We start from the raw sequence: 20,260 nt of genomic DNA, 5'->3' as shown, positions 1-20,260 counted from the left end.
GGAGTGCAAGTCAAGTCTTCTCAGCGTACCTATTGATTTCCCAAAATTAAATAGTATTGGATATACTTGGTAGTCACAGTTCGTCGTTCGTCGTTCGTCGTTCATGCGAAACCAAATTGCATGCATAATAGAAGAAAGCTATTGTCGTTTCTAATAACGTGTCTATCAATGCATGGGTGACATATCCTATTCATTTAATATCCATACACTGACAGTTTATCATAATTAATTTACCATCCATACGCTGATAGTCTATCATAAATAATTGACCATCCATACACTAACAGTATATCATGATTAATTTACCATCCATGCACTAACATTCTATCATGATTCATTTACCATATATACACTATCGTAATTCATTTAACATCCATACACTGACAGTCTATTGTAAATCATTTACCATACATTTACCATACCTACATTGAAAGTCTGTCACGTTTCAGTTACGTTCCATACATTGACAGTCTTTCATATTTCATTTACCATTCATTCATTGGCAGTCTGTCATACTGAATTTACCATTCATTCATTGGCAGTCTGTCATATTGAATTTACCATTCATTCATTGCTGTTCTGTCATGTTTCATTTACTATCCATACGCTGACAGTCTATCATTTTTTTTTTACCATCCATAAACTGAGAGCCTTTCATATTTCATTTACCTTCCAATCGCTCAGGTGGCATAGTGCTTAGAGCGTCCGTCTCAGATGCGGGTTCGATCCCCGGCCGAGTCATACCAAAGACTTACAAAAATGGTACTTACAGCTACTTCGCTTGGCACTCAGCATTAAGAGGTTAGTGTTAGGACTGGTTGGCCTAGTGTCAGGATAATGTGACTGGGTGGGACATCATGCTACATGTCTGCGGCATGATGCCCCAGTGCTAGACAACACTATAAACTGCCACACTGCAGGCATCGTAGCGGTTTGACTGAAAAATTGTAAAAGCTATGTTAAAAATCCAAATCACACACACACACACACACACACACACACACACACACACATTTACCTTCCATTCAGTTATTTACTTTTCTACACACTGGTACAGATTTATGAATGGCACAGAAACAATTTTGAAATGAGACTTTGTTGGAAAGATGCATTCCGTATTTGATGTGGAAAGTTATTGATAAAAAATCAGTTTTTATTTTAAAGGTCACGATAAAATTACATAATGCAACAGATGGAATTCTGCCATGAATGTATGTTTGTTAAATGTTACATTAATATGCAAATCTTATTACTGTAATAATATATCTTCATTATCAAAATGTGTGTTTTCAATTTTCCAACCGAATGTATATCAGATTTTGACACCAGTGACATCAAAGATAAGATTTCCGTGCAAGAATTCTATGTCTGTGGGTAACATCAGTTATTCCATATCTAATGTACATAAAGATCGTGCTCTGGATGTCAAAGAAGTCAAAATGTCTTGACCTTAACGGGCTTTATCAGGCCAACTTTATCGTGTATAGGACCATAGTCATCTGCGCTCTGACACGACACGATCTGACCAGGACATCTCAAGTCATACCGATACAACATGGAGGTTCTACTTCGGACATTTTGTTTAAGTTTAATTGTTGGCACAATTTTAGCCGTAGGACCCCTCGATTATACCATTCACACTTTTGATGGCCATTGCAACCCAGACGGCACATGCGAATATGTTTTAAAAATACCAGCAGGCAGCGCTATTTCCGGCGTAATGGACAACGCGACTGCGAGCGCAATTGTGGCTCACCTGAGTCGACATGATGGACAAATTTTAGGGTTGATGACTTTCTTTGGAAACCAATCTGACAATCCAAATATGATAAATCTTTTACAAGAAATGTCCAGTTTAAAGAATTTAGAGGCAAGAATGCAGAATGAGTTAGATTTATTGGTCACCGATGTTGTGCAGCTGAGAAAAGATAACGAAATGTTAAAGCAGCAAGTCCTATGGTTGAACAGCACCCTAGAAAAGGAAGGAAAACGTGAGTATGATATTTGTGTCATTAGAAAACAAATGGGCGTTCCCCCTCTCCGCAAACGTTTTACGCCGTGGGTACTGAGGAGTTTCTTAAGTGTTGGCACGTTTCATATATCTCTTTTGAACATAATTGATCGTGCGTTTCTATTTAAACTTTAATTATTTTACAGAAATGCGACATATCTATCGTCCGTTGGTTTTATAGCATAACTTTAATGGTTAAATGATTAGATCATGATGCCTATATCTAGAAATCTGCCTACACGCTATATACAAGATAGTTATTATAAATATCTTTAAAAAGTCGTAATATTCAAGATTTTAATTAAAGAATCTTCAGACTGTACTTGTGCAAATTTTTTAGAAATAATGTTGTTTGCTTATGTATCACCTTTCAGACATTTTCCACTTCTAACAAATATTACTAAATGAAAATGAGATTTCAAGAATTTTTAAGGTAAAATGTGCGTAAAGAAGTCGTTTGAACATAGTGTTATGAAAAAGGATTTTTATCATAACCTTCTTCTCATCCCTTTCTACGAGAAGGAATTACTCATGTCATGTCTTTCCCCATGGTGAGAGAGAGAGAGAGAGAGAGAGAGAGAGAGAGAGAGAGAGAGAGAGAGAGAAGAGAGAGAGAGAGAGAGAGAGTTCTGGGCTCTCTCCAAAGAGAGTGTCACTCATAACGGTGTAGATATGGCTACATCTTGGGGAAAATGGCGTTGCGGGAGGTACTTCGGGATGCATGTAACGACACAAAGCCCCTTTGAGATTCCGACGAATGAACTAACTTTATTGAAATTCTCAACACATAACATTACATTCCAATATCAATCTACATAAACGTAAATTACGGATATAAGAGATACATATAAAACTACGATATTCCTTGACTTACCAGCATCATACATTTGTATAATTTCTGCCTTTCAGAATAGATTACATACAATTAAAAATCAAATAAATTAACGATAGCTAAAGAATCTAAAATTCAATATTTCAGACTAATACTGCAATCATTTAATAGAAACATATTTTAAAGAATTTAATCTAACATGTCAACATATATTTTATTTCTGAATTAACTATTACTGAGTATGACTTTGGTAATGAAAGTCGCTTTTTTATACTATTATCAATAATATAATTACAAGTAAATATAAGTTCTTCAAACAATTAAACTTTCCAATACATTATATTAAAGAATAGTAAAGAAATATTAAAATAACCCAATGTTACAACGTACTGATGTCAGATTAACATCTTAACACTAAAAATCATTATACTATATGCAAAATGTGTACATCTTACCTGTAAGGACACAAGCCTCTTTGAGATTCCGACAAATGAACTAATGAATCCGCAGTCCGACGCGATTATACCAGTCTTAGGACATAAACAAATATGGTTATACGTCTAGTTTTTGTTACGCCAGAGACTCAAAGCGATGCTCCATCGTTTCTTACAGATTATCGTCTGGGTCATTATGTAAACAATTCTACCACGTCAGCGCTTAGTCAGGAATATTAGGCATCCGCAATGCAGCAACTTACACAACTTAGCGAGCGTAGTTTTCTGCTGACTTATGATACAAGGGAAATGTATAGAGAGTTTTGTCTTTTGTTCATAAGGGCGCAATCTTTATTAAATAGTATATAATTGTAATACCGAAATAAATATATTCAATCTCAATCTATTTTAATAGAAAATTACTTTCAATATAATTTAATCAAAACTTGCTTTTAATGCAATTTAGAGAAAATTTCAATCTTATTACTTTGACTAAAATATTTTGTCTTAATAATAATTCTAACCTAGATGAAGATGATATAAATATGGAAAATATAGTGTTAACATTTTAAATTTAACCTCCGTCAGTAGCTTGAGCCTGGCCTAAATGAAGAGTCGTACTATACTTTAATATACAGACTGCATTAGGACTATTGCTGACTACAAGTCACTAACATGGTGATTGCAACTATTTCCAAAGTTCAACAGTTTTTGTCATGTTTGCGATTGTTGCAAAAGGGAAAACATGCCGTTTAATATGTCCTTCTGTCTAGCTACCTCATGCAACAACGTTTGGATTAGTCTGGTTCCCTGTTTTGTCTGCTCCCTGCGATGCACTCCGTTATTCGTATAGGGGAGGGCAACGCAGGGAGCATACGAATCAGGGAACCAGACGACGTTTGGATAAAGCTTGTTGGAAGGGCAAATATCAACTACTTTTATCAGTGGATCACCATCGCACTTTGTTCACAATTCAATCAGTGGACACCAAACATTCCCAGAGATGGGCATTAAAAAAGGTCGAACTCATGTTTCCATGAAAAAGGAGGAGTGAAGTCAATTGTCAGGGTTTCTGGATCTGACTGAATCTGTTGTTACCATGAAAAAACTTCGAATAAAAAATTGCATAGGAGGTCATCATAAGGCATGGGATATTTCTAAGAATTTAGAGTGAAAATGTCAAATTTTAAGAAGAACTAAATTTCTTAGCCGAATCTCATGCTCACGTGAAAAGGTTAAAATGAAAGATCAAAGGTAAAGGGCACGGTAAACATCTTTAAAACTTGTAAAGATAAGCTGTTTAAATCGTTGTATTGGGGATGGTGTGTAATCTGTTCAACTCATTGTATTGTGCGTTGTGTGTAATATGTTGAAATCGTTGTATTGGGTGTGGGATGTAATATGTTGGAAATCGTTGTATAGGGCGTTGCGTGTAATATGTTGAAATCGTTGTATTGTGCGTGGGGTGTAATATGTTGAAATCGTTGTTTTGTACGTGGGGTGTAATATGTTTAAATCGTTGTATTGTGTGTGGGGTGTAATATGTTGGAAATCGTTATATAGGGCTTTGCGTGTAATATGTTGAAATCGTTGTATTGGGCGTGGGGTGTAATATGTTGAAATCGTTCTATTGAGTGTGGGGTGCAATATGTTACTAAATCTGCAGCTACATTAGTTGCAGGAGAGACATTTAAATGACGAACTGTCCTATGTACCTTCGACTTCCTTACATTACTTCGGCGACTTTTTATTTTATTTCTGTAGATCCATGCACTTCCAGCCCATGCTTACACGGGACCTGTGTGCGTACGGGCACGGACACATATTCCTGCATATGTGTCAGTGGTTACAGTGGTCAAATGTGCGATAGCGGTGAGAATCCAATCATTTTTGTCTGATGATGTTTTACATTTATACCTTTCCACATAAAATATTCTAAATATATAATTCACATATTATACATATGCAGTATTCACGGTCTTGCAGCTTTTGCGAAGTGTCATAAATGGAAAAAATGCACTTCCCCATAGGATTTATTGCCTTACTTGTACGACCTACCATTTATTTCAAACAAATGTAAACTAGCTAGGACTAGGTATTTAATGTTATCCCTAAACATTTTCGTCAAAATATTGCAGACTGTACTGTTAGATTGGTTAAATACTTAAATACATATCTTCGTAGAAAAATAAAGACTATAAAAGACCATAAGAGAGAAGTAAATTAATGAATTTGTTTCATAAAAGATTACCGAACTATTTCATATTCACATATAAGCAATTTAATTTTTTTTTTTTTATTGCAGATGTCGATGAGTGCGCAACAAACCCGTGTGCCAGGGGAACATGCAATAACACTCAGGGTTCTTATCGCTGTGTATGTCCACTAGGTTATACTGGACAATTCTGTGCAATTGGTGAGTACAGAAACAAGCGACAAGGACTTGGGTTACTCAAAGTGATTGATTGATTGATTGATTGATTGATTGATTGATTGATTGATTGATTGAGTACCTTTAATTGTCTGTAACATCCGCTGCACCTGTGAAACGTCAAATGCACAACGCTGTCATTCACTTGTCAACTCAAAAGTATTTCAGTCAGAATTTTCGAAGTATACTATTCATTTCAACTACAGAGAAATGAAAAGTTCCTACCACGATATGCTACAACCGCCCCTCCCTCTCCCCAACATACGAGTTTCAGAGTATGAAATTGAGATATTTCTGCTGAATTACCAATAAAATATTCTATTTTAAAGGAGGAACTTTTCTAAAGAAAAGAAAAGAATTATGCCACCAAAGTTACAAACGGCAACTATCAACGTTAATTTAAAATAGAACCCAATAACTTTATAACGTTAAGTGCCATTTAGTTTTTAACAGAAGTATACGTTGCATCCGCGAAAGCAAACACAAGGGAAATTCCCGTAGCACTTGATGTATGTGTTATTTAAGTTAATATGCCTTTTTATAATTTTCCTATATGTATTTAGTCTCGTTCATGCAGACTCTTGTGTGACTCTTATTTATAACATCCGCGTCTCGCATCCTAACATTCTCGTATCTTTACGATGCGAGTCGAATAACTGATTCATCTCTTCCAAGAGAAGGGGAAGTAATAGTAGTGATACTTCTCAGACTGCTAAGATTTTGAAGGACGAACATCCTGCTAGATGAAACAAGAACAGATTTTTATAAAATGATGTATTGAAAAGAAAAACACTTGACGACATCTCAACAACCAGTAAAATACCTGTACTTTTAATTTGTAATATAAAATTGTCAAATCTGCAGAGGGGGAACAATACCAAATTCAGCAGTCATTTTGGAGCCTGAGGGCAGTCAGCACCAGGTCCTGCACCTTTAAAGTTGAACATATTGTTAAGAGAACATTAATACTGAACAAACTACAGTTATGCTAAAAAGGGCCTTAAAATTATAAATGGCAAATATAGGTATTCGATTATTGGTACTGTACATTTACTAATTTATCCTTCCGATTGGTATTTAGTAATCAGCCACCAATCTTTCAAATGCTGTTTTGCAGGCCATCCTTGAAGTGTTCACACTTGACTAATTTTTATAACAGTCCATGTAAGGAAAATATAATATAACATGACATAACATATAAAATAATAATGAAACTAATATAACATAATGAAACAAAATGACTCAAAGCAGTTGGTAGCAAACATAATAATATAACATGGCTTCGACCATTTGGTAGCAAACAAAATAATATAACATGGCTCCAAGGATTTGGTAGCAAGTATATTAATATAACATGGCTACAAGCATTCGGTAACAAGCATAAAAATATAACATGGCTCAAGGCACTTGGTAGCAAGCATAATAATATAACATGGCTGCAAGCATTTGGTAGCAAGCATAATAATATAACATGGCTGCAAGCATTTGGTAGCAAACATAATAATATAACATGGCTTCAAGCATTTGGTAGCAAGCAAAATAATATAACATGGCTCCAAGGATTTGGTAGCAAGTATATTAATATAACATGGCTACAAGCATTCGGTAACAAGCATAAAAATATAACATGGCTCAAGGCACTTGGTAGCAAGCATAATAATATAACATGGCTGCAAGCATTTGGTAGCAAGCATAATAATATGACATGGCTCCAAGCATTTGGTAGCAAGCATAATACTATAACATGACTCCAGGCATTTGGTAGCAAGCATAATAATATAACATGGCTCCTAGCATTTGGCAGCAAGAACAATAATACAACGTGACTCCAATCATTTGGTAGCAAGCATATTAATACAACATGACTCCAGGAATTTGGAAACAAGCATAATTATATAACATCTCTTCAAGCATTTGGTAGCTAGCATATTAATATAACATGACTCCAATCATTTGGTAGCAAGCATAATACTATTACATGGCTGCAAGCAGTTGGTAGCATGCACAATAATAAAACATGACTCCTAGCATTTGGTAGCAAGAACAATAATATAACATGACTCCAAGAATTTGGTAGCAAGCATAATAATATAACATGACTCCAAGCATTTGGTAGAAAGAATAATAATATAACATGGCTCCAAACATTTGGTAGCAAGCATAATATTATAACATGGCCCAAGGCATGTGGTAGCAAACATATTAATATGACATGGATTCAAGCATTTGGTAGCAAGCATAATTATATAACATGACTCCAACCACTTGGCAGCAAGCATAATAATATAACATTGCTCCAATCATTTGGTAGCAAGGATATTAATATAATACGGCTCCAAGCATTTGGTAGGAAACATAATAATATAACATGGCTCCAAGCATTTGGTAGCAAGGATATTAATATAACCTGGCTGCAAGCATTTGGTAGCAAGCATAATAATATAACATGACTCCAAGCATTTGGTAGCAAACATAATAATATAACACAGCTCCAAGCATTTGGTAGCAAGCATAATATAACCTGGCTCCAAACATTTGGTAGCAAGCATAATAATATAACATGGCTATAAGCATTTGGTAGCAAGCATAATAATATAACATTGCTCCAAAGATTTGGTAGCAAGCATAATAAAATAACATGACTCCAAGCATTTGGTAGCAAGCATAATAATATAGCATGGCTCCAAGCATTTGGTATCAAGCATAATAATATAACATGGCTCTAAGCATTTGGTAGCAAGGATATTAATATAACCTGGCTGCAAGCATTTTGTAGCAAACATAATAATATAACATGGCTCGAAGCATTTGGTAGCAGGCATAATAATATAACATGGCTCCAAGGATTTGGTAGCAAGTATATTAATATAACATGGCTCCAAGCATTCGGTAACAAGCATAAAAATATAACATGGCTCAAGGCACTTGGTAGCAAGCATAATAATATAACATGGCTGCAAGCATTTGGTAGCAAGCATAATAATATAACATGGCTCCAAGCATTTGGTAGCAAGCATAATAATATAACATGGCTCCAAGCATTTGGTAGCAAGCATAATAATATAACATTGCTCCAAAGATTTGGTAGCAAGCATAATAAAATAACATGACTCCAGGCATTTGGTAGCAAGCATAATAATATAACATGGCTCCAAGCATTTGGTAGCAAGCATAATAATATAACATGGCTCCAAGCATTTGGTAGCAAGCATAATAATATAACATGGCTCCAAGCATTTGGTAGCAAACATAATAATATAACATGACCCACGGCATTTGGTAGCAAGCATAATAATATAACATGGCTCCAAGCATTTGGTAGCAAACATAATAATATAACATGGCCCAAGGCATGTGGTAGCAAGCATAATAATATAACATGGCTCCAAGCATTTGGTAGCAAGCATAATAATATAACGTGGCTCCAAGCATTTGGTAGCAAGCATAATAATATAACATGGCTCCAAGCATTTGGTAGCAAGCATAATAATATAACATAGCTTCAGGCATTTGGTAGCAAGCATAATAATATAACATGGCTCCAAGCATTTGGTAGCAAGGATATTAATATAACCTGGCTGCAAGCATTTGGTAGCAAGCATAATAATATAACATGACTCCAAGCATTTGGTAGCAAACATAATAATATAACACGGCTCCAAGCATTTGGTAGCAAGCATAATAATATAACATGACTCCAAGCATTTGGTAGCAAGCATAATATAACCTGGCTCCAAACATTTGGTAGCAAGCATAATAATATAACATGGCTATAAGCATTTGGTAGCAAGCATAATAATATAACATTGCTCCAAAGATTTGGTAGCAAGCATACTAAAATAACATGACTCCAAGCATTTGGTAGCAAACATAATAATATAACATGGCTCCAAGCATTTGGTAGCAAGGATATTAATATAATACGGCTCCAAGCATTTGGTACGAAACATAATAATATAACATGACTCCAAGCATTTGGTAGCAAGCATAATAATATAACATTGCTCCAATCAATTGGTAGCAAGGATATTAATATAACACGGCTCCAAGCATTTGGTATCAAGCATAATGCTATAACATTACTCCAGTCATTTGGTACGAAGAATAATAATATAACATTGCTCCAAGCATTTGGTAGCGAGCATAATAATATAACATGGCTCCAAGCATTTGGTAGCAAGCATAATAATATAACATGGCTCCAAGCATTTGGTAGCAAGCATAATAATATAACATGGCTCCAAGCATTTGGTAGCAAGCATAATAATATAATATGGCTCCAAGCATTTGGTAGCAAGGATATTAATATAACCTGGCTGCAAGCATTTTGTAGCAAACATAATAATATAACATGGCTCCAAGCATTTGGTAGCAGGCATAATAATATAACATGGCTCCAAGCATTTGGTAGCAAGCATAATAATATAACATGGCTCCAAGCATTTGGTAGCAGGCATAATAATATAACATGGCTCCAAGCATTTGGTAGCAAGCATAATAATATAACATTGCTCCAAAGATTTGGTAGCAAGCATAATAAAATAACATGATTCCAAGCATTTGGTAGCAAGCATAATAATATAACATGGCTCCAAGCATTTGGTAGCAAGCATAATAATATAACATGGCTCCAAGCATTTGGTAGCAATCATAATAATATAACATGGCTCCAAGCATTTGGTAGCAGGCATAATAATAGAACCTGGCTGCAAGCATTTGGTAGCAAGCATAATAATATAACATGACTCCAAGCATTTGGTAGCAAGCATAATAATATAACATGGCTCCAAGCATTTGGTAGCAAACATAATAATATAACATGACCCACGGCATTTGGTAGCAAGCATAATAATATAACATGGCTCCAAGCATTTGGTAGCAAACATAATAATATAACATGGCCCAAGGCATGTGGTAGCAAGCATAATAATATAACATGGCTCCAAGCATTTGGTAGCAAGCATAATAATATAACGTGGTTCCAAGCATTTGGTAGCAAGCATAATAATATAACATGGCTCCAAGCATTTGGTAGCAAACATAATAATATAACATGACCCACGGCATTTGGTAGCAAGCATAATAATATAACATGGCTCCAAGCATTTGGTAGCAAACATAATAATATAACATGGCCCAAGGCATGTGGTAGCAAGCATAATAATATAACATGGCTCCAAGCATTTGGTAGCAAGCATAATAATATAACGTGGCTCCAAGCATTTGGTAGCAAGCATAATAATATAACATGGCTCCAAGCATTTGGTAGCAAGCATAATAATATAACATAGCTTCAGGCATTTGGTAGCAAGCATAATAATATAACATGGCTCCAAGCATTTGGTAGCAAGGATATTAATATAACCTGGCTGCAAGCATTTGGTAGCAAGCATAATAATATAACATGACTCCAAGCATTTGGTAGCAAACATAATAATATAACACGGCTCCAAGCATTTGGTAGCAAGCATAATAATATAACATGACTCCAAGCATTTGGTAGCAAGCATAATATAACCTGGCTCCAAACATTTGGTAGCAAGCATAATAATATAACATGGCTATAAGCATTTGGTAGCAAGCATAATAATATAACATTGCTCCAAAGATTTGGTAGCAAGCATACTAAAATAACATGACTCCAAGCATTTGGTAGCAAACATAATAATATAACATGGCTCCAAGCATTTGGTAGCAAGGATATTAATATAATACGGCTCCAAGCATTTGGTACGAAACATAATAATATAACATGACTCCAAGCATTTGGTAGCAAGCATAATAATATAACATTGCTCCAATCAATTGGTAGCAAGGATATTAATATAACACGGCTCCAAGCATTTGGTATCAAGCATAATGCTATAACATTACTCCAGTCATTTGGTACGAAGAATAATAATATAACATTGCTCCAAGCATTTGGTAGCGAGCATAATAATATAACATGGCTCCAAGCATTTGGTAGCAAGCATAATAATATAACATGGCTCCAAGCATTTGGTAGCAAGCATAATAATATAACATGGCTCCAAGCATTTGGTAGCAAGCATAATAATATAATATGGCTCCAAGCATTTGGTAGCAAGGATATTAATATAACCTGGCTGCAAGCATTTTGTAGCAAACATAATAATATAACATGGCTCCAAGCATTTGGTAGCAGGCATAATAATATAACATGGCTCCAAGCATTTGGTAGCAAGCATAATAATATAACATGGCTCCAAGCATTTGGTAGCAGGCATAATAATATAACATGGCTCCAAGCATTTGGTAGCAAGCATAATAATATAACATTGCTCCAAAGATTTGGTAGCAAGCATAATAAAATAACATGATTCCAAGCATTTGGTAGCAAGCATAATAATATAACATGGCTCCAAGCATTTGGTAGCAAGCATAATAATATAACATGGCTCCAAGCATTTGGTAGCAATCATAATAATATAACATGGCTCCAAGCATTTGGTAGCAGGCATAATAATAGAACCTGGCTGCAAGCATTTGGTAGCAAGCATAATAATATAACATGACTCCAAGCATTTGGTAGCAAGCATAATAATATAACATGGCTCCAAGCATTTGGTAGCAAACATAATAATATAACATGACCCACGGCATTTGGTAGCAAGCATAATAATATAACATGGCTCCAAGCATTTGGTAGCAAACATAATAATATAACATGGCCCAAGGCATGTGGTAGCAAGCATAATAATATAACATGGCTCCAAGCATTTGGTAGCAAGCATAATAATATAACGTGGTTCCAAGCATTTGGTAGCAAGCATAATAATATAACATGGCTCCAAGCATTTGGTAACAAGCATAATAATATAACATAGCTTCAGGCATTTGGTAGCAAGCATAATAATATAACATGGCTCCAAGCATTTGGTAGCAAGGATATTAATATAACCTGGCTGCAAGCATTTGGTAGCAAGCATAATAATATAACATGACTCCAAGCATTTGGTAGCAAACATAATAATATAACACGGCTCCAAGCATTTGGTAGCAAGCATAATAATATAACATGACTCCAAGCATTTGGTAGCAAGCATAATATAACCTGGCTCCAAACATTTGGTAGCAAGCATAATAATATAACATGGCTATAAGCATTTGGTAGCAAGCATAATAATATAACATTGCTCCAAAGATTTGGTAGCAAGCATAATAAAATAACATGACTCCAAGCATTTGGTAGCAAGCATAATAATATAGCATGGCTCCAAGCATTTGGTAGCAAGCATAATAATATAACATGGCTCCAAGCATTTGGTAGCAAGCATAATAATATAACATGGCTCCAAGCATTTGGTAGCAGGCATAATAATATAACATGGCTCCAAGCATTTGGTAGCAAGCATAATAATATAACATGACTCCAAGCATTTGGTAGCAAGCATAATAATATAACATGGCTCCAAGCATTTGGTAGCAAACATAATAATATAACATGACCCAAGGCATTTGGTAGCAAGCATAATAATATAACATGGCTCCATGCATTTGGTAGCAAGCATAATAATATAAGGTGGCTCCAAGCATTTGGTAGCAAGCATAATAATATAACATGGCTCCAAGCATTTGGTAGCAAGCATAATAATATAACATAGCTTCAGGCATTTGGTAGCAAGCATAATAATATAACATGGCTCCAAGCATTTGGTAGCAAGGATATTAATATAACCTGGCTGCAAGCATTTGGTAGCAAGCATAATAATATAACATGGCTCCAAGCATTTGGTAGCAAGCATAATAATATAACATGGCTCCAGGCATTTGGTAGCAAGCATAATAATATAACACGACTCCAAACATTTGGTAGCAAGCATAATAATATAACATGGCTCCAAGCATTTGGTAGCAAGCATAATAATATAACATGGCTCCAAGCATTTGGTAGCAAGGATATTAATATAACCTGGCTGCAAGCATTTGGTAATAAGCATAATAATATGACATGACTTTAAGCATTTGGTAGCAAACATAATAATATAACATGGCTATAAGCATTTGGTAGCAAGCATAATAATATAACATGGCTCCAAAGATTTGGTAGCAAGCATATTGTTTTTTTATAACTTTTAAAACCTTTTCATTTAGTTTTCTGCTCTGCAGTATAGGTTTATACTAAAAAGCTGCAGATTCCATATACTCGTATCAATAATGTAACATTTTTCTGTTGCCTCTGTGGTAAATGACATTATTCAATTGAGGAAAATCATACCTTTGGAATTGCGATAGAACTTTTAAGAATATTTGGTATTTAATTCACAATATTGTAAGTTCACTTTTGGATACTATAGAAAAAATTATTTGTTGAATTTTACTACCATTGTTGGATTTCGATTATTATGTTTCTCAGTTTAAGACCATAAAGTAATAACAATGAAAAGGGAAAGAACTCTGTGTAGACGACAAAATTATCCACGTGTATGTATGTATGTGCGTGCGTGCGTGTGTGTGTCTGAGAGAGAGAGAGAGAGAGAGAGCACCTCAGCAAAATGGGCGTAAATGTAAATTTTGTTAAACTTTTCTAAAGCAATCAAACCCCAAACTAGCCAATGCATATTCTAATATACTATTGTCATACACGGAAACCCGGTCCTTGGAAAATCTAACAGGATTGAATTGCATGGATACATCGGTAATAATAGTTTTCAAGTGTATAGGTAATATTCTTGCTAGTGTCCACAACTTACTGTTAGCCAGTTTGGTTTTGCCAATTAATAATCCAGTGTCAATCATTTTACAACATCTGTTGATATTAGGGAACAATTTACACTAGATTGTGAAAAGGATCTATTACTAAATTGTGCGACTCTAACATGAACAGTACGAAAAAATGAACTTTAAAAGCATATTGGAACTAAATCAATGGAGTGTGATATATGGTTCACTTCGACCCTTTTTGTAATAAGAGTGTAGTGCTTATCAATGCGATGGCCGCGTGGTCTAAAGGGCTCGATCACTGTCATCTTACCTACGTCAGCGTGGGTTTGAGTATCAGCCTCGGCCAATGTGGGTATGCGAGAAAGCGTCCAGTATCTTGCTGTGGGTCGTGGTTCTTACCTGGGTTTTCCCGGGGTTCTTCTTCCACCAATTATAATGCCAGCTATGTATGGCCTATCTTGCCCTTAGATATGGCGTTCAATCCAAAACAACAACAACTAATCAATGTAAATCAACTTAATTAGAACTCAGGATGACAGAACGAAGGAAGTCGGTTGTTTGATAAAGCGATTTCCATAGCTGATATTTCCTAAGACCTAATACTTTGCAGATTCATTAGGTTTAACATTATGTGGCTGTATGGAGACAATGGGAATTTTCAACATAGTCCTATTGGGACCGTCTGTGAACAATGGAAAAATAGTAATGGGCCCCTATTTTCTGATTTATAGCGACAAAAGGGAAGTGTAACATTAAAAATGTTTGTAAGTTTAATATTGTTGACCTCAAATGGGAACATAACACTGATGCCATAATTTCTAGGGTTTTGTTTTTATTTGTATGGTCTTTAACAGGAAACTTATGTTAGAAATATACATAGGTTTAAAATGTGTTGGATTCTATATCGTCAAACGGGAATTTAGCATTACGACTCCATCTCGAAAAGTTTTTACGGTTAAACGGGAATCGTAATGTTAAAATGTTCATTTCACATGCGTTATCTTCTATAAATATAAACGGCAAATGTAATGTTAAAACTATATCCAGTATACAACAGTTATCTACTATCGAACACCCAGTTATCTGTTATTCAGTGCGCCGTTTGGAGTGACCAACGCACCAAATACCTACTATCAAACACCCACACTATAACATCAAAATGGCGTCTGCAGTGTCCATCACTTAGTGATATACTGTCCAGCACCCAAATTTCTACAATCCAACACCAAGTTATCTATTATGCAACACGCCATTTGGAGTAACCGTCATCCACTTATCTACCATACACCACTTAGCGATTTACTCTCCAGCAACTACTTTTATACCATAAAAACTCCTTTTGGAATTACCCGCACCCATTTACCTACTATCCAATGAGCATTTATCTACTATCCAACACGTTGTTTGGAGTGATCATCACCCAGTTATCTACAATCCTAAAGGTATTTGGTATAATCAGTCATCTCTAGTTTCCTAGTGTCGAATCTAAACATCCTTCTGGTCGTAAATATGTTGGCGCATCAATCATGATATACATGTTTCTTGGTAATCATGAAGAGTAGATAACGATCTTTAGCTTGGCATAGTCGTTTTATTTCATCGGATGTGGGATGTCGCGGGTTCGAATCCCAGCTGAGTCATACCAACGACTTATAACAAAAAGTATTAGAAGCTCCATCGCTCAGCGATCAACATTAATATGTTAGTGTTAGGACTCGTCGGCTGGGTGTCAGGATAATGTGTCTTAGTGGTACACAGTTGTACATGTCTGCGGCATTATGCCCCAGCGCTGGACATCACTATAAACTTCAACACTGCAAAGATCGCAGCCACATGACTAATATCGTTACAACTACGTTACAAATTAAATAAAAACATAAGCACAAACACAAACACTTCTCTAATATTGATTTCCATAACTCTGTAACGAAGACAGCTGCTGTCTCTGCTTGTATTTGAGACCTGAAGTCTTTACAATTTACCGTGAACGTGTAAATCGTCGTTCTAAACATTATGAAAGTCACTTTGTGAGTGTTCTGAATGTTAAAATAATCTTCGGCGGATGCCAAACAAGTGTCCCTTTTGAATCAACTTTGCTATGACGGTCTTGATGAAAATATAGATGGTGTTGAAAATGGGTCAATCATGTCGTCTTCGGACCCGCCCAGGTGAACATATGCAAACACTTCTATCATCGTATGAAGCGTCACAGAACGTAAACGTCCACTGGATTCTTGATTCTCGTGTGCAAAGTGCAAGATGATTGCTGATTCAAGTTTGATTTAAGCAAAAACTCTCTCTCTCTCTCCATTCGTCATACTCTTGGGCTTCTCCAAAGTTTTTGATACATTTCTCTCAAGTGTTTTAAGTCTGTCAAAATGTTTTGTAACACACTAACAGTTTTGTTTTCATTGTCTTCTGTCTGATTACTGTTCAAAGTTTTCCCTTCTCCACTTGATGCTTTCTCTTCTCCTCATCTTCTTGTTGAATTAAATGTCTGTTCTTTTTGGCGTTTCGAAGACCATTCATGGACTAGTAATGATGGAGAAGGTGGTGATACCAGCAAAGATTCTTTATGATAATGAATCACACAAAGCCAAATTAAAGTCTTACTCCTCTGGACGAATACTCGTTTAGCAGCAGCAGTAGTCATGCTATCACTTCAAGTATTTATAAGAAATATCTAATGCGGGAGATCCCCAACACAAGTTTCATTGTAGCCATGTTACACTGCACCTGAAATCTCTCTCTCTCTCTCTCTCTCTCTCTCTCTCTCTCTCTCTCTATATATATATATATATATATATATATATATATATATATATATATATATATATATATATATATATATATATATATATTGAAAGTGGTCATGCGTCAGGAAATTTTGTCACCAAATTTTGTGATACTGCAACAATGAAAGTCCGTTTCTTCACTAAATGTGGTCTACTGTAACTGTAAAAGACCGTCTTTCTTGACCAAAATTGTGTGATACTGTAACCGTAAAATTCATTGTCGTGACTAAAGTGTGGTCTACCTTAACAGTGAAATATAGTTTCTTGACTAAATTGTGTGTTACTGCAACAACGAAAGCCACTTTATTCATGAAATGTGGTCTACTTTAACAGTTTCTTTGCTAAAACGTGCACTGATTAAAAAGTGAAATATAATTTCTTGACCAAACTGTGTGACGCTGCAACAGTCAGTTTCTTTACAAAATTGTGCGTTACTTTAACAGCAAAGACGTTTTCTTCACTAAACTGTGATGTAAAAGACAGTTTCATGTCTAAATTATGTTGTACTGCAAAAGTGAAAGACAGTTTCTTAACTAAAATATTCATTCCTTTAACAGTTAAAGACATTTTCTTGACTAAATTGCGTGTTAGTGCAACATTTAAACGCAGTTTTTTTTGACTGAATTGTCTGGTACCGCAACAGCAAAAGACAGCATCCTGAATGAATCGTTTGGTAATGCAACAGTTAAATGCAGTTTCTTGACTAAATTGTGTACTACTGCAACTGTACGCAAAAATGTGTTCTTTGTGGGTGTGTGCATGAGTTGTTTTCTTTTTACATTTTTTCAAGCTGCATTGATTAATAATTAATTTAATTTAAGGTTCATGTTTCATGAAATAAAGCTTCAAAATACTGGTTAGTTTGTATGGGGATTTTCTTTCTTTATTTCTCAAATATTGTATCATGTAATGTTAGTACAGTCATAGAATTTCAAAAGCCTGGTTGGAGTATTGTAAGACTTAGAGACTGAAGGTATTCACAGAGATACAGAAGGTATTCTGAGCAAGTGTTATGCCATTTCTCGCGATGGATCCGATGTGAAGAGGGTTTCATAAGCTAATGTACAACAGGATTCAAGAGCTCATTTATTTATTATATCAATATATTTAAAATATAATCACATGGAATGTCCTTATCTTCACATAGAAATAAACGAGTGTTTGAGCGATCCGTGCGAGAACGGCGCCTCCTGTGTCGACGGTATTGGTACCTACACTTGCAAGTGCGTCAAAGGGTTCAATGGAACCAACTGCGAGGAAAGTGAGTAATAAAAAAGTATTCGTAATTTTAAATTCATTATTACAGAATAAGACATTTAATTCATTGCAGTGGGTTGTCTGTTAAACTGATGTCAATATCTGTTACAAAAATTAGAGACACGGTACAGAGACATACAATTTCTAATCCTGATGTAAATATTTTACCCTAACTTTCTAAATGTGCCATTTGAAAAGTACCTGACAAGTATTTGTTGACTCGTATTCAGTTAATGGAAACAATTTTTGTCTCGCTTGCGAAGCCTAACGTGAGATATGTATCACTTGTCGGACGGAGTTATCGCTACTGTTGTTGTTGATGTATGTGTCAGCGTTAAATGTTTGCATGTATCTCCTTTTCTCAGACACTTGTCATTGTACAGTCGTGTTATGTCATTGGTAATTTATTGTATAGGTTACTTCTCATCACGGGTAAAAGTGGGTCACATTGATCTACATTCGCGTTCCAGTGAATACGTTCAGTTTTTGGATTTGGTCAAGTTTTACTGTCACTATTTCATTTAGTCTTGAAACCTAATGAGAATATTTATTTCGAGTTGTCCTTCTCGCCATTGACATAATTAAATCACAATGATCTATTTTTTGCACACGTGTCTATACAAGGTGTGTGTGGATTATTCCACGTTGAAACACGATATATATATATATATATATATATATATATATATATATATATATATATATATATATATATATATATATATAAATTTGTGTTATAGCGCCCCGTTTTAAGGAATTCGTAGATATTTGTGATTACTTGTCTGATTAGACGTCATTAAACTTGATATGTTCCTGCATGTGAAGAGTACTACACCACCGTACCTAAAGTAGGTCACTATGACTGAAGTTTTGACGCTCCAATTATTGTTTTCTTCTTTTATATTTAGATCAATTTCTCAAACATTTTTGCTTGCAGTCTAAAACTTTATCAGTACAAATCAGGTTACGGCAACCTTCTATTCGTGTTTTAATGAGTTTGTGCACCTGTTGTGTTTATATCATGGTTTCAGATAGTATTATTTGTGTAGTCATTAAACTTTACATTTACTTGCATCTTGAGGAATACGTCACCTGCTTACCAAAAAGTCACTGACTTGCACGACGTACCTTACCTATCGTTAAAATCACTCATAGCAGGTCATTTTAGGCATTCACAAACACAAACCACTTACATCTGCATTTGTATTGTGCAGCCGAGCTTTGTGGTTGTCCGATTTCCCATCTCTTTTTTATAAGCAATCATGGGATAGGAATTCTAATATGAAATAAAGATGTTTCGGGATTTCGGGTAAAAGTGTAGCAGGTGTCCATTTCTAAGATAAACAGTTACTTTCTACAATATTGGTCTGCAATTGTGTTTGGTGGAAATATTTCATGTTTATTCTTCTTCAGATATCAATGATTGTACGCCGAACCCGTGTTTAAATGGAGGGGTATGTCTCGATGACATTTCCAGTTACTACTGTTTCTGCCCTCCCGGATACGAGGGAACCACTTGTGATACAGGTATTACATAATGACACTATCTTTTGAACTGATTCCTCTTCATGTGTATGTATTAAGAATCTGAATGAAGTACAATGAAATAGATAGTATAGATCATACACACTATCGATACAATGATCATTAAACAGCCAGATAAAAAGAAAAATTTAAGTGAACACTAAAATTGATTGAACAGAGGAAACAAATATGTCTCTATAAATAATTATCATGCACACGGGGTACATGTGTATTACGTAGCGTAGACTTGAACATATCGATAAATATCGATGTTATTGACTTATTTACTTG

General features: G+C 35.2%; 1 protein-coding gene across 1 annotated transcript in view; it reads left to right on the top strand.

Annotated features, from left to right (window-relative positions):
- Positions 1–1,516: 1,516 nt before the first annotated feature.
- Positions 1,517–20,260, top strand: part of LOC149779937 (uncharacterized) — a 38,249-nt gene continuing 19,505 nt past the window's right edge. The window contains exons 1-5 of the mRNA XM_089936296.1: positions 1,517–1,991; positions 5,042–5,149; positions 5,583–5,693; positions 18,336–18,449; positions 19,859–19,972. Of these exons, the coding sequence (XP_089792422.1) occupies positions 1,556–1,991; positions 5,042–5,149; positions 5,583–5,693; positions 18,336–18,449; positions 19,859–19,972 (883 nt within the window). The 5' untranslated portion in view covers positions 1,517–1,555. The remainder of the gene's footprint in view (positions 1,992–5,041; positions 5,150–5,582; positions 5,694–18,335; positions 18,450–19,858; positions 19,973–20,260) is intronic.

The sequence above is a fragment of the Sinohyriopsis cumingii genome, chromosome 16 (assembly GCF_028554795.1).
Source record: "Sinohyriopsis cumingii isolate HCF-2022 chromosome 16, ASM2855479v2, whole genome shotgun sequence".
Classification (NCBI taxonomy): Eukaryota; Metazoa; Mollusca; class Bivalvia; order Unionida; family Unionidae; genus Sinohyriopsis; species Sinohyriopsis cumingii.
This window is presented reverse-complemented; position numbering and strand designations above follow the sequence as displayed.